Raw genomic sequence first — 12,340 nt, 5'->3', positions numbered from 1 at the left:
CAAAAAATGTTATGTCCAATGCGAATCATGCATCCGTACTGATAAATTGGAGTCCCTAACACTTGAAGTCAGTCTAAGAATCCGTATCTTTCCCATTTTTGAAAGTGAGCTCATACCCACAGTCCTTTTATAATTGAATCATGAGATCTGTCCTCCACCTTATACCTCGTTCGTAAATTTCGCTCAGCCGAATCTTGGTTTCATCATGAAACACAGGAAAAACATTCTCGGAGGGTAGCTTATAAATACGTTATAAAACATTCATCTGGTGTGAAGGACCGCCACTAGATTTAATATATAATTCAAGAATGGGCGAACGAGGAGAAGGCAGCAGGTAGCAGCTATACATATAAACTGCTACATCGCAGCGCAGTGGCCAATGCGACTAAAGTCATTATACATATCCAGTTATTGAGTAGGCTGCCGGGACTTTTGATATGGAACGGAATCAGGTTACAGAAATTGGCTTTACCTAAGAGACTTTTTCATCTTTACAAGGCTTTAGAGAATTGTAATAAGATTAGCAACCCCTGTGCGGGATGTGCCGGCCGAAACATGCGGGACTGACTTCAAAACCGAATTTTGAAACGTTCAATGACGCTGATCGTGATCTGCACAATTCGAATCCATTTTTGTTATAAAGGGGGTCGAGAACCCGTAGACAGGGGTGATTAGATAATCGCGAGTCTTTTCCACGAAGTGCACACGGAGTACAGTAAAGAACGCACGCACCTTCCGAATGTGGAAAGAGAATTTCGCTTTTCCCTTGTCATGGCAGCGGGTTTTTCCTCCACATATTTCACAACGGAGCTGTTCCTACTTTAATTTCTGCACAGTTCAGTCAGCCGCGTAGCTCGAGATAAGGCGAAGGGGCTGTTATCGCTTCAGTCAACGAACTTGCCGAGTAACAAAGATCTCAGGAATTAATGATCCGTGAGAGATAAAAATAACCCTAGGCTCAGGGCTGAAAGAATCGGTTTAATTACCGGACATCTATAGCCTCCTGGAATCGATGCCGTGACGTGGGCGGTTAATCAGGTTTTTTTTTTTTAAACCATCTCGTATCCTTTTTCTAGCCTGGTCGATATCGCATGATTATAGTTTTGCGACACGCGACGTCACCATGAGTCATCCGTGATCGTTGTAGTCCACGAATTGCTACAACGGATTCCGAATGCACATTTTTGTGGCCGCAAATAACACACTCGGAGCTTTTGCAATCAGACAGACGTACATACGTCATACACCTACGCATGCGAACGAAACGGCACCTACTTCGATTTCCAGCCAGGCGGTGGCCCACCTTTTGTCTGGAAGCACAATGCACGTCTACTACACACCGGTAAAATAAAGCCAAGCACTACTCGTAGCTGACGTCACTTTTTTTCGAGTTCCCTGTCGCGTTGTTTTTCTTTTTTCCTCGCTCATTCAGGTGTCGGGAGTAAAGTCGATTTCTGTGAATACCTCATGTCGGCAATGCGATTCGGTACGTTCGATCCACTGTAATTGCGTCCTCGAGGTACGTCTTGTCCCTCGTCCATAATCTCGGCAAATCGCTCACACACGGCAATAATTACTCTTGTTAGGGGAAAAAACGTACCCTCGTATCGCAATCATAGCGTGATCAAGACGACGGAATTTCCCCGTTTATTCGCCCCGTTAAAAGCTCGTTTGGAGATCGTGACACCGTCTGGACATCCATCAGACCGTTCTCTGGGTCCACAGCGCCGATCCGTCTTGTCCCATATGTTACAAGCCCTTTTCGCAATACTCGACGACAAACGAATGGCGATTTAAGAATCACCGATTCTCTGCTTACGGAATGACGCTCGCGAGGCGTTGATATTAACGCGAAGACGGATGGCCCGTTCCTCGGGACTCAGATTGGAAACGGATTTCTGCCCGGATAAGCTTGACCCTGATTTAACAGCCAGTTAAACTTCCTAGACTCTTCCACTCGCGACAAAGCACCTTTGTGATAAGTATTTTGAAAATTCAGGAGAATAGATATCAGATTTCGTGTTTCAACTTTACTGTGAAAATAAGTTCATTACCGCATAAAAATTTGCGGTTTTGATTGCTGATGTCCTGCTCAAAGTATCTGATCGATCACCGGTATGTTTTATAAAACTATATATTATATTTTTCTACAAATAATTTTCAACATTCTGCAACGTACATGAATTGCAACGAAATCGGAGGTGGGCACCAAACTGACGTTTCTTGTCAGGGAACTCGTGTAACAGTTTTTTGAAGTATACGAGCTGCGGGATAAATTCAGGATCTATGATAAAAACCATCTTACACATGGCTGCGTTCAAAGTGAAAGCGGTTCATCAAAAACTTCTGATCGAAAAATTGTATGACAATGCAAGTTTTATGATCAGTGACTATCCAGCGTTACGGATAAACCATACTAGAAGTTGAATTTTTGAGGTTTTCACGGTCCTTCGTAGTTTGGTTTCTCAGCCAAGAGAGCACCAGATTGTTCAAAACACCTGCGAATGTAGCGTTTATATTACAAATGGGCATGCAATTCGTATAACCGCGCTTCGAAGATGCTTCAGACGGGTATCGTTCAAACTCCCATCAAAACAGGGATGATGTCGCCCAGAAGTAGGGGGAGTCTTCGCTCAGCCCGGGGCTATACGTTGCAGTTTAATCGCCTGACTAATTTCAGTTGGGCCGACGTCGTGTGCTCTGGTATTACATGTATTACAGGGCTTACCGCGACGATCGTAATCCAGGCTCAAATTACAATCCTTTAGAGTAATGGTAGAAGCAAGCGTGAAAGTGTCCGACGACCAGGAATTGTTAGGGGTGAAGAGAAAAGTAAAAGGTTCTTTTTGGAAAAATATTATTTCGGGTTAAAAATGGCTCGATGAAGAAACTGTAGCGCAAGCGCTAAGCGGTGGGCATTCCATTTTTAAAGGTCACGCGCATCTGCCGAGGGGAAAACTCCGTGACGCTAAGTAAGTGAGTCCTAACATCGTTAGACACTGTCTGAGTGGTTTTGATTATCAAGTGTCAAACTGCCACGGTACTTAAAATATTAAAGGGGTATCTCTCATTTTTGCCTGTCTTTCAAACTTTGATGTTCCTAAAATATTATCTTAGGTAGGTACTTTTACGTCAAGATCAACGAGAAACTCGAGATGTTATCAATTCCACTTCGAAAGGAAGAGTATTATCGACCCCAGGAGCTGTTCTAATAATACCTAAACATTGTTCAAATATTACGTCATCAGCTTGACGATCATTTCATTCTATTAGTCCAAACGTTATGTTGAAACGAAAAGTGCGTATGTACTTTAATTAAAGACTGTACAATCGTAAGACTTCAAATTATTCCATGATTTTGAAAAATTCTAAATTTCGACCAGTAGTTTCGATTGTCTTCATACACTGTAAAAAGAATATCGCTGTATACTTCTATGGACGATAATTTGGTATTATTGTAACAATAACTCATATTAGTCTGATACCATATGATACCAAGCTTTCGCACTCGTCAGAAAATTGTTCCATGGTATACACACCGACCAATTTCTTCACATAATGATTCCAAACAGCATTGAACATACTGATGAAGAAGCGTACATCTGATTTGAAAAATGCTTAGCCTCCGTTTGTAACATACCTCAATATTTTTATTCAAAGTGGTGACTCACCGAACAAGATAGGGACGTCAATGTCACGTACAGACAAGCTCGACGAGGCCTGTGACGCACTAGATTCGATACTCTGAGTGCACCTCAGGCGTCTTCGTAGTTTAGGCATGTCGAACGGAAGGTCGCGGAGATCGACGCTAGTGGCACTGCCGGATGTGGTGGCGTCCTGCTGCATGAGAAGTCGCCGTCTACGTAGTTTCGGCATGTCAAACGGAAGGTCAGAGAGTTCAGGTTCATTGTGGACCAGGTTGAGGTTATCGACTTGCGGTTTGAGAAGGTGAAAACCGAAGGGCTTGCACTTTATCCCGGCGCGAGATTCGATCGAGATCCCGCTGTCCGATCCCTGAATTTCAGTGTCACCGGACGAGGACGACTGCAGGGCGAGATTGATGAGATTCTTGTTCTGAGGCGTCCGGCGTTTCTTGAACGAAGTGTCAGTCGGCGATGTCACGTTGTTCGCGTTCACGGTTGGGTTTTCAGTGGTCAGGGTCTGCGCCTCCTCGGGCGAGCCCTTCTGGGAATTGTTGTTTCGGTTGTTATCCGACGTCTCAGAGGCCGGTTCCTGCGACGATTTGTCCGATATCGGAGACAGGATGTGGAGCTTGTTCGTATGGTGGGTCAAGAAGCCGGTCAGTGTGTTCTGCTGATGATTGTTCACGCAGCTCGTGCTACCGCTGTCCGAACTGTGCGAGCTTAGACTCGTGCTGTGCCGACTCTCCGAGCTGCTCGTCGACCTGTTTCCCTCGCTGGTGCTGCTCCTCAGGGACTCCATGCTCCCGCCGCTGCTGCTGGTGGCCATGCTCTCCGTACTAGAGTAGCCCATCCTCCGGCGAGTCGTCCTAAGCTTAAACTCGAGGATTCCCGCCTCTCTCCGTGGTCTCGGAAGGTGTTCCTCAGCCTCGTGAGGCCTTCCCTTGAACTCCATTATCGGACGGGTCTCGCGAATGAGGCTCCGAGGACGTTGTTTCTCCTCCTTTGGCCTGCCCTTAAATTCAAGGATCAGTTCCTTGTCAAGCCGGCGCATTTGAGCATCGGGAGCCTCGCTCTTTGGCCGTCCCTTAATCTCCAATATGCTTCCCTCGCTGCTCTGTGGCGACTCCTTGGCGCGTAGGGATTTCACTGGTAGTCTCGTGTCCTTGAGCCGCGGATGATCGGCCTGGGACGGCAGATTCGGAGCGCTGCGTATGTTCAGAAGAAGATGGTCCTTCCGGCCGTGAAACTTGGCCGGAAGTGGGGCTGTCGATGGCGGCGAGGGCGGCGCGGGCGCGTAACCGCGGAGAGGCAGCCGGGGCGAGGAGTTCTTCTCGTCGCTGGAGTTTACCTGGAGGGATTCGATGTCCTGGGACAGAGACGATATATTGTCGGTTTGCTGAAGGCGGCTCGGAATCGGTTTTGGGCGGAGTAAAACTACCTTGCGTCGCTCCTTCGAGGCGTACGCGTTGTTGACGGGGCAGCTGACCGGCTCGAAAGCGTGGAAGGGCTCCGGCACCGGGGACGGGGCCTTCGGCTGCAGGACCGCCGTGATCCTCGAGGGGGCATGGAGGACCGGATGGTTGGTAAGACGGTCATGATCGTCGAGGTCGTCGTCCGATCGGCTGACCTTGGAGTCGAACGCGGTCTCGTAGAGACGTCGCTGCCTGGCCATCTCTGCCTCCTCCTTGTCGGCGGTCTCCTCGTCCTCGTCGGCTTCGTCCTCGAGCAGGACTAGCTGAGGGTCTATTTTTCGAGTCCGGCGAAGCTTGCGCGCCTGGCGCAGGGGCGGATCTACATCCTCATCGTCCGGTGACACGACGCAGGTGCAAACGGCACTCGGTATGTCGTGACTGAGGAGGCGATGCGGCGGCATGAGGGTGCTGTCCCACTCTGTGATAATGCACGATGAAAGTATCTCGTTCCCACCGTGAGGTACGGCATGCTGCTCACTCCCCGATGTTGGGCTCACTAGATCCTGGTTGTTGTTGAACGTTCCACCACCATCACCGGCCACCGAATTCCTCTTTGGTAGTCCCGGTGTCCTCGATCTTTCCCCCGGGACGTCGAGGCTCACGCTCTTCCGGTATCTTCCTGGCTGAGGACGCGGCAGTTCTTCGCTCGCCTTGAAGAGGTCGCCGTAGTAGTAAGGCGACGGATGCCGCACCGGCTGACCAGGATCCGTTGGCGACTGGTCCGCTTCGAGATGCACCAATGCCACGCAATCTACTATCACTGCGTCTCCTGGCGGCAGCGTTTCCTCTTCGAGAAGCGACGGCGAGCTGCGACCCGTTGTCTTGTACAGGCTGTTCTTACGTCGGCGAAACTCCGTCAGAGTACCGCCCGCCTCGTCATCGGCACCGGAGGACTCGGATGCTGACGGATCTGTGGAGAAAAGATTTCACAAGCCACTATGATTTTTGCGGGAGACAGAACATGCGTACATAGAACGATAATCGCATTGATATGGAAAAGTAAACCTACGTTTAATGTAAACCATAGGTATGTGATTTGTATGCCGGTAGTTTTTTGTTCAGTATTCGATGATCGTATCTTTGGAGAATAATAAATACTTTTCTTAAAGTACTAATTGCAAGTTATCTTTATTACGCAATATTTCGTATGTATGAAGCCTCTTTGTATGGTATCAAGCTCATCAAAGTGATCACCTTACATTTATTTTGCTAGGATTAATGAAGAATTGTGTTCGAAATATCGATTTTTAAACTGAAATCACTGCGCAATATTGATTTCGCAACAACATTATCACGATGACTTCAATTAAATCTCAGTAATTAAACATTCCGAGACATCGCCACATTTTTCAGATCGCTGTCAACGTGAAATTTTGATTATCCAAATGTTATTCAAAGAGCGATGCAGTCTTTGGAACCGGATGGATGTAATTTACTAAAATATTCTTCGCAATTGTAGATACACCTTAATTCCAGTCAAGAAAAGTATAAGGGACGTGATTTACAACGGAAAGAGTAGCTGCGTTCCTCGACAAAAGGATGCTTTATAGTAAAATTGAAGTGAAACGGTGAGTGCAAAACGATTTTTCGAGGTCAACGATAAGTGCTACTGGTTTACCAGCGCTGGAAGTAATTGTATATAATAATATAAACGGGCTTTATTGTATTCTGAAAGTTGCCGTGAACGCGAAGGAAAATTTTTCCAGAACGTGGAGACGGTAAAGGCCAAAAAAAAAAAAAATTCGTATCACGCGTGTTACAGAGCAGTTCTGCATGTATTTTCGACGAAAATTTAAGGAATGCGTGTCGCAGAAGCTACGAAAAAGCGGATTCTTAATCTGTAGCACAAAGGAGGCTGTAATAGCTTTTCGCTAGGCAGCTTCTAGCTATTCAGGGTTCCAATCTGACGCGCGACGTCTTCGTCAACTGTGCGAAATAAGGGGAGAGAAAAAAAAGGAGGAGCCGAAGAAGAAGAAGAAGAAGAAAGGTTTGAAAAGAGCCCACACTGGTGGTTCTTTTTTCCCACCGCAGTAGCTATAAAGCCGTGTTTCCTTCCTTCCGGGAGGCCACAACGTCTTGATTTCACATTGTCACCGAACCACCGTGCCTCAAAGAACCTCGTCAAGTCAGGCTGAGTTAGAGTCCGCCAATTTGTACATTCTCTTCGTACACCTGGGACAACAAAAGATAGAACCGTCTTCTACTCCGCTCATCAAGGTGGAGTGAAAGTAATTCTACTTCGAGAAATCCATTGGCCAAACCGCAGAGGACCACGTTGCACTTCCAGACATGGAACTTAACGATCTACTGTAGCAGAATTTCGCTCCTAATGTCAGGTTCTTTTCCCCTCGTTCATTTTTGTGCTTATCATTTTGTTACTCGCCTGGAACACTTTTTCTGATAATTTCTTTTTCTCAGCTTAAATGGATTTTTGATTGTTCGAAAGATCGGAATATTTTATTCTTTAAAAAAGTGATTTAAAACATATAAGGAGTAACGTAGAGATCATTAAAAAGTTATTTGAGAGGCTTTGTATACTAATACATTAGAAAAATGCGTTGCCAGTATCTTAGCATTTGTGCAAAAGGTGCATCTTTCGATTTTCAGAATAACCCAAAAATCGCATTTTTGTTTACAACTTTTTTACAAGTTCATAATGCCGCAATTTTCAGTCAGTTCCAACAACTCAAGAAGATCGAGCAATTCAATTAATCTTGAAGAAATGTAAATTTCTACAATAAGATTTAAAGTATTTGACCATTGGTCATTTGCATTTTTGAATTTGAACACCGCTTCAAATATCATAATTCCGATTTTGTAATTTGGATTTCTGAATCGCTTCTGGTGCAATGACAAAGAAAATCTTAGGATACAAGGATTCACAGAAACGAATGAAACTATTTTAAAGATGATAAAATTGATAAAAATATGACAATAAAAATGCTGAATTTACACCCGACGAATTTCACCTCTTTATTTCATTATATCGTCATCTAATTTTTCTGCTATTATATTATTGTATTTCTATGTCAACTTTTCATGTTACCTTAGGGGACTAGTCCCAAGGTGAATAAATTCTAATTTTAATCCTAAACATTCTAACAGACTTCGTTGTTCGATGTTTATCGACTCCGTGTACGGGACATTCATGCTTGTTCGATAAAACGATATGAAATTTTGAAAACAAAGACTCCGCGTCAGCTGGACTTCATTCTCTGGGTAAAAGTAGAAGTGGGTATAAGCTTACAGGCATAGGAGGTACCCTTAAAGGAGAATTGGTATCCGCCTCTTTTCTTTGTCGTAATAATTTTTCGAAGCAAAGTTCCTCCCGCCTGGCGTTATCTATACGGGCAGGGAACCGCTGTCAACGCCAGAACTCTGTGGTTTATGGAGCTGGCTGGGCTCGCAGTCCTTCGCCCTGCTGCCAAGGCGGGGAAACAGCCAAAAGAGGAGTTTCGAGAATCCATGGTCCATAACGAGACCATTATCCACACTTGGTATACCGGGTGTATTTCGAAATAATATCACAAGCTGCGCTCTCGATGCTTAGGTCTAAAAAAGGTTTATTAAATTCTGAACCCAGTGAAAAATTCGGCATCTGCATCGTCTGCTTACACACGAAAAAGTATTGCCGGTACAAAATGAAAGTATACTGTGTGCGAATGGAAAGTCATTTAATCCAAATGAGAAATCAGCATCTCCTAACATTGAAAAGTCTATGAAAATCTTCAAATAATAATTTCCATAAATCTTATGAAATTTTAATAACAATCCTTTCAGGATTTACGGTATTTCGGAAGATTTTGCTTAATTTCAGGTCAAACGTTAAAAGTTTTCGCGATATTTAAAGAAATCCGAAGGAACTTATTTGATTGCAAATGATTTTGAAGGATTTAAAAACACTTCGTACAGAGTTTGAAATATTTTGTTCAATACTTACACACCGTATTAAAAATTTGGCTTGCTTTTCTACAAGAGTGAAATTCTTCTGCATCCTTGGTTGAATTATATTGAATTATAAGAAAAAGGGAAAAATATTTGTAAATAATAACGACGTTCCGCGTTGGTGGAAATTATGCGATACAGCGATACTTTCACCCTTGCACGTTGCTGCATTGCAGTTTCGAAAAGGTGGTTAGCTTTACTTGAGACATTGAGGGGGGAAGAAAAAAATGGGGTAGGGTTCGAGGGACGCAAGGGTTAGAAGCCTTGAATTAATGAAAACCGAAAGAAGAAAAGAAGAAGAAAAATAATAAGAAGAAGAAGAAGCAGACGATGAAATATGAATATGTATCCACAGCTGCCTCGCCCTGAATCGACTATGCGTATACCTAAAGGTGAAAGAAGTGCGGAGGAGGAGAGATAAAGAGATTAAAATTTGCAAAAGAATATTCAAGACTCGCTTTACGCAACTTGATCGTATAACCCACACCTGCATAGCTCGTTTGGAAAAATTCTTCCGCAGCTGTTTCGCAGCTGTTAGATTATTACAATTAAGAATGAAATACGAGTATGCACCTACAATACAAGATGCGAAAGCTGGCGTTTACGTTTCAATACATTGGACATAGCTGCCGAATCGACCCTGAACATCTATAATTTTATTTACTGTCTGGCATATTATTATTCCAGCTGTGTAACACTTGAATTTATGTTGAGATAATTTTTCAGTCCATTATCCGATGTTTGAGAAAAGTTTTCAAAGTTAGTATCAATGTTTTTGAAAATTCCTTGAACGTGCGAATATTTACAGTAAGTAAAACGTATTTGAAAGACAGACGTTGGGTGAAAATTTAGATAATTTTCGAACTTATAACGGACACTTTGAACTTGAAAATAATTATACGAATGACAGGTATTATATATTTTGCTGGAGTATAATACAGGAATTACCTACGCATGAAAACATCCGTTATTTTAAACAGAAGAATCTGATGTTTGAAAAAAAGGAAGATTTACAGTCAAATTCGAAAAGTTTGCGTATTATTTTAATTAATGTGGTAAAATACTATTTACCATCAATTCATCGGTGGTTTAGAAATGATGTAAATTTTCAGTTCCGGTTACCGCGCACTCCTTAACAATTTTCATTTTTTTACTATAACCGAAAAATATGCTTCTAGGTAGAAAATGAAAATTAGTTTTCTAGCTGTTACCAGAAAGTCTAGTATCCGTTACTATTCATTCTGATTACGATCGCTGTTACTATATTTTCTTGTAACTGTTGCGAAAATTTAATGCTTGTGCAACGATAGATTGACGTTAAAGCCTTATTTGACTAAAAAAGTAGAGTAAACCTGAGAAACTGATTTTGCGTTACAATTACCAAAAAAGGATCGATAATAGCGCAAAATGGTTAGGCGTGTCTCGTTTTTCGCAATTCCAGCAACATTCAAACAGTTTTTTTTAACTATACCTGTTTTAGTGAATCTTTCTAGTTACTGTAACAAATGAAATTTTTCTCAGTGTAGAAATTCTGTAGAAAGAGATGATAAGACGAAGGAAAACAAAATTGCAACTGCCAAACATTGGAGGGTGTATAAAAGAAATGACATAAAAAATGGACGTTTGGTGAAATAAATTGGGATTGCAGCACCGTGCCGTGGGTTTCGGGTATTGGTGACCGAGGAGTAATCAGATTTATGATATTCCCCGCGTGGCAGAGATTGACAGAGTCCGACTAGGGCGGTTTAGGGATGCTGCGGGTGTAGCGGTCTCCCTAATGAATCTATTAGGGGTTGCGGGATGAAGCAGCCTGCCTTGCATATATCTATTTGTACACACTCTGCATCGATATAGACCGTATGCATACATGTATATGCAAACCATACGCACACAGACAAGAATCTTTGGTTTAAAATAATTTCGACACAGGCTGCACTGCAATATCTCTCTATAACGGTTTATCTATTATACAGTAAGTAATGATCGGCAAACAGGGGTTATTGATGGAAACCAGCCCCCCAAAAACATCACCAGCAACGTGAAACGTTTACATCGTCGCATTTCGTCGCGAACGTGACGGAGGCTAATTTCTCCGCATTCACATCGATGTCTGTATCACAAAAGGAAGAAGAGAAAATCCTCTGTAAAATTTATCCATCGAGAGATATTTCTGGAAAATATACTACGCGTTAATATTCGTTCCGATTATCATCACTCGTACTATGTTTTGTTACAAAAATTTTCGCGTCATTCTAACAGAATTTGAAGTGTTATTATACAATGATATCGTTTTATTATAATCTTCTAGTAACCGTAACAAGTAAAAAAAATGTTTCAATCTACAAACATCAGTGTGCTGTGTTCGAGTTGAATTCGTATTACCTTGTTGGGTTCAACTTATCAAAGTTGTAATCATTATTGTGAAAAAAAGAACCTTTCGCGGTAATAATTACAACATCACGTCGTGGGTAAATTAAAGATTTTTCATTACACGTGCGTGAAAAGTGCAAAAAAAGCTTTACGTGGCAGTTTGGCGGGACGAAAGTCGCCAATTTCACATCAGTGTTGTAAAGATAGGCCTTGCGCATGCGCAGTTCACAATTGCTTCACTTTCGTCCCTAGGGAGAGGAAATTGACCACTCGCGTCCCGCAAAACTACCACGCAAAGCCCCATCACTCTTCATTCTCTTGTTATAAAAACTATCGTGTGTGACTAGGGCCAAAACTTGGCGATAGGAACTCGCGTGATTGCCGCCCTCGCTTCGTTCAGGCGCAAACTTCACGCTCTTCGCAATCGCCAACTTTCGTCCGTTTTCACAAAATATACTATAGTGAAAAAATTTTCCGTCTCGTGAATAATATAACAACTTGCAAAATGTCGAGCAGATTTTTCGTTCTAGATATTACGAAGAGAAGGGATGTTGCGCGTTTTAACAATGTCGGTGAAACAAGGCTTAAAAAAGTTCGCGTTTATACTACGCGAATATTGCACGAGTGACGAGATATTGCATGAATAATGCGAACGCGTGTTTGAGCGTAAACGGGTGGGTAGTATTTTTTTTTTTTCTCATTTTCCACGTTTTCATTGTACTTTTTTATTTTCAGTTTCTCGACTCCCCGTCATACTGAAAAAAATTATAACGTACCGATACAGTTGCATAATATAATTACATTTTTATAACATAATCTTCAATGTCGTTGAAGGAAAAATCGCGACAAAATTATTGACATTTGATTTTGTTTTCTCTTTGTTTATGATTTCTCGACATCTTCATTCAT

General features: G+C 42.7%; 1 protein-coding gene across 1 annotated transcript in view; it reads right to left on the bottom strand.

Moving 5' to 3' along the window:
- The window catches only part of LOC107225825, a 127,884-nt gene that overhangs the window by 9,259 nt on the left and 106,285 nt on the right, over positions 1–12,340 (bottom strand). The window contains exon 5 of the mRNA XM_015666415.2: positions 3,672–6,026. Coding sequence (XP_015521901.2) covers positions 3,672–6,026 — 2,355 coding nt within the window. The remainder of the gene's footprint in view (positions 1–3,671; positions 6,027–12,340) is intronic.

Source organism: Neodiprion lecontei, chromosome 2 (genome assembly GCF_021901455.1).
Source record: "Neodiprion lecontei isolate iyNeoLeco1 chromosome 2, iyNeoLeco1.1, whole genome shotgun sequence".
Lineage (NCBI taxonomy): Eukaryota > Metazoa > Arthropoda > Insecta > Hymenoptera > Diprionidae > Neodiprion > Neodiprion lecontei.
This window is presented reverse-complemented; position numbering and strand designations above follow the sequence as displayed.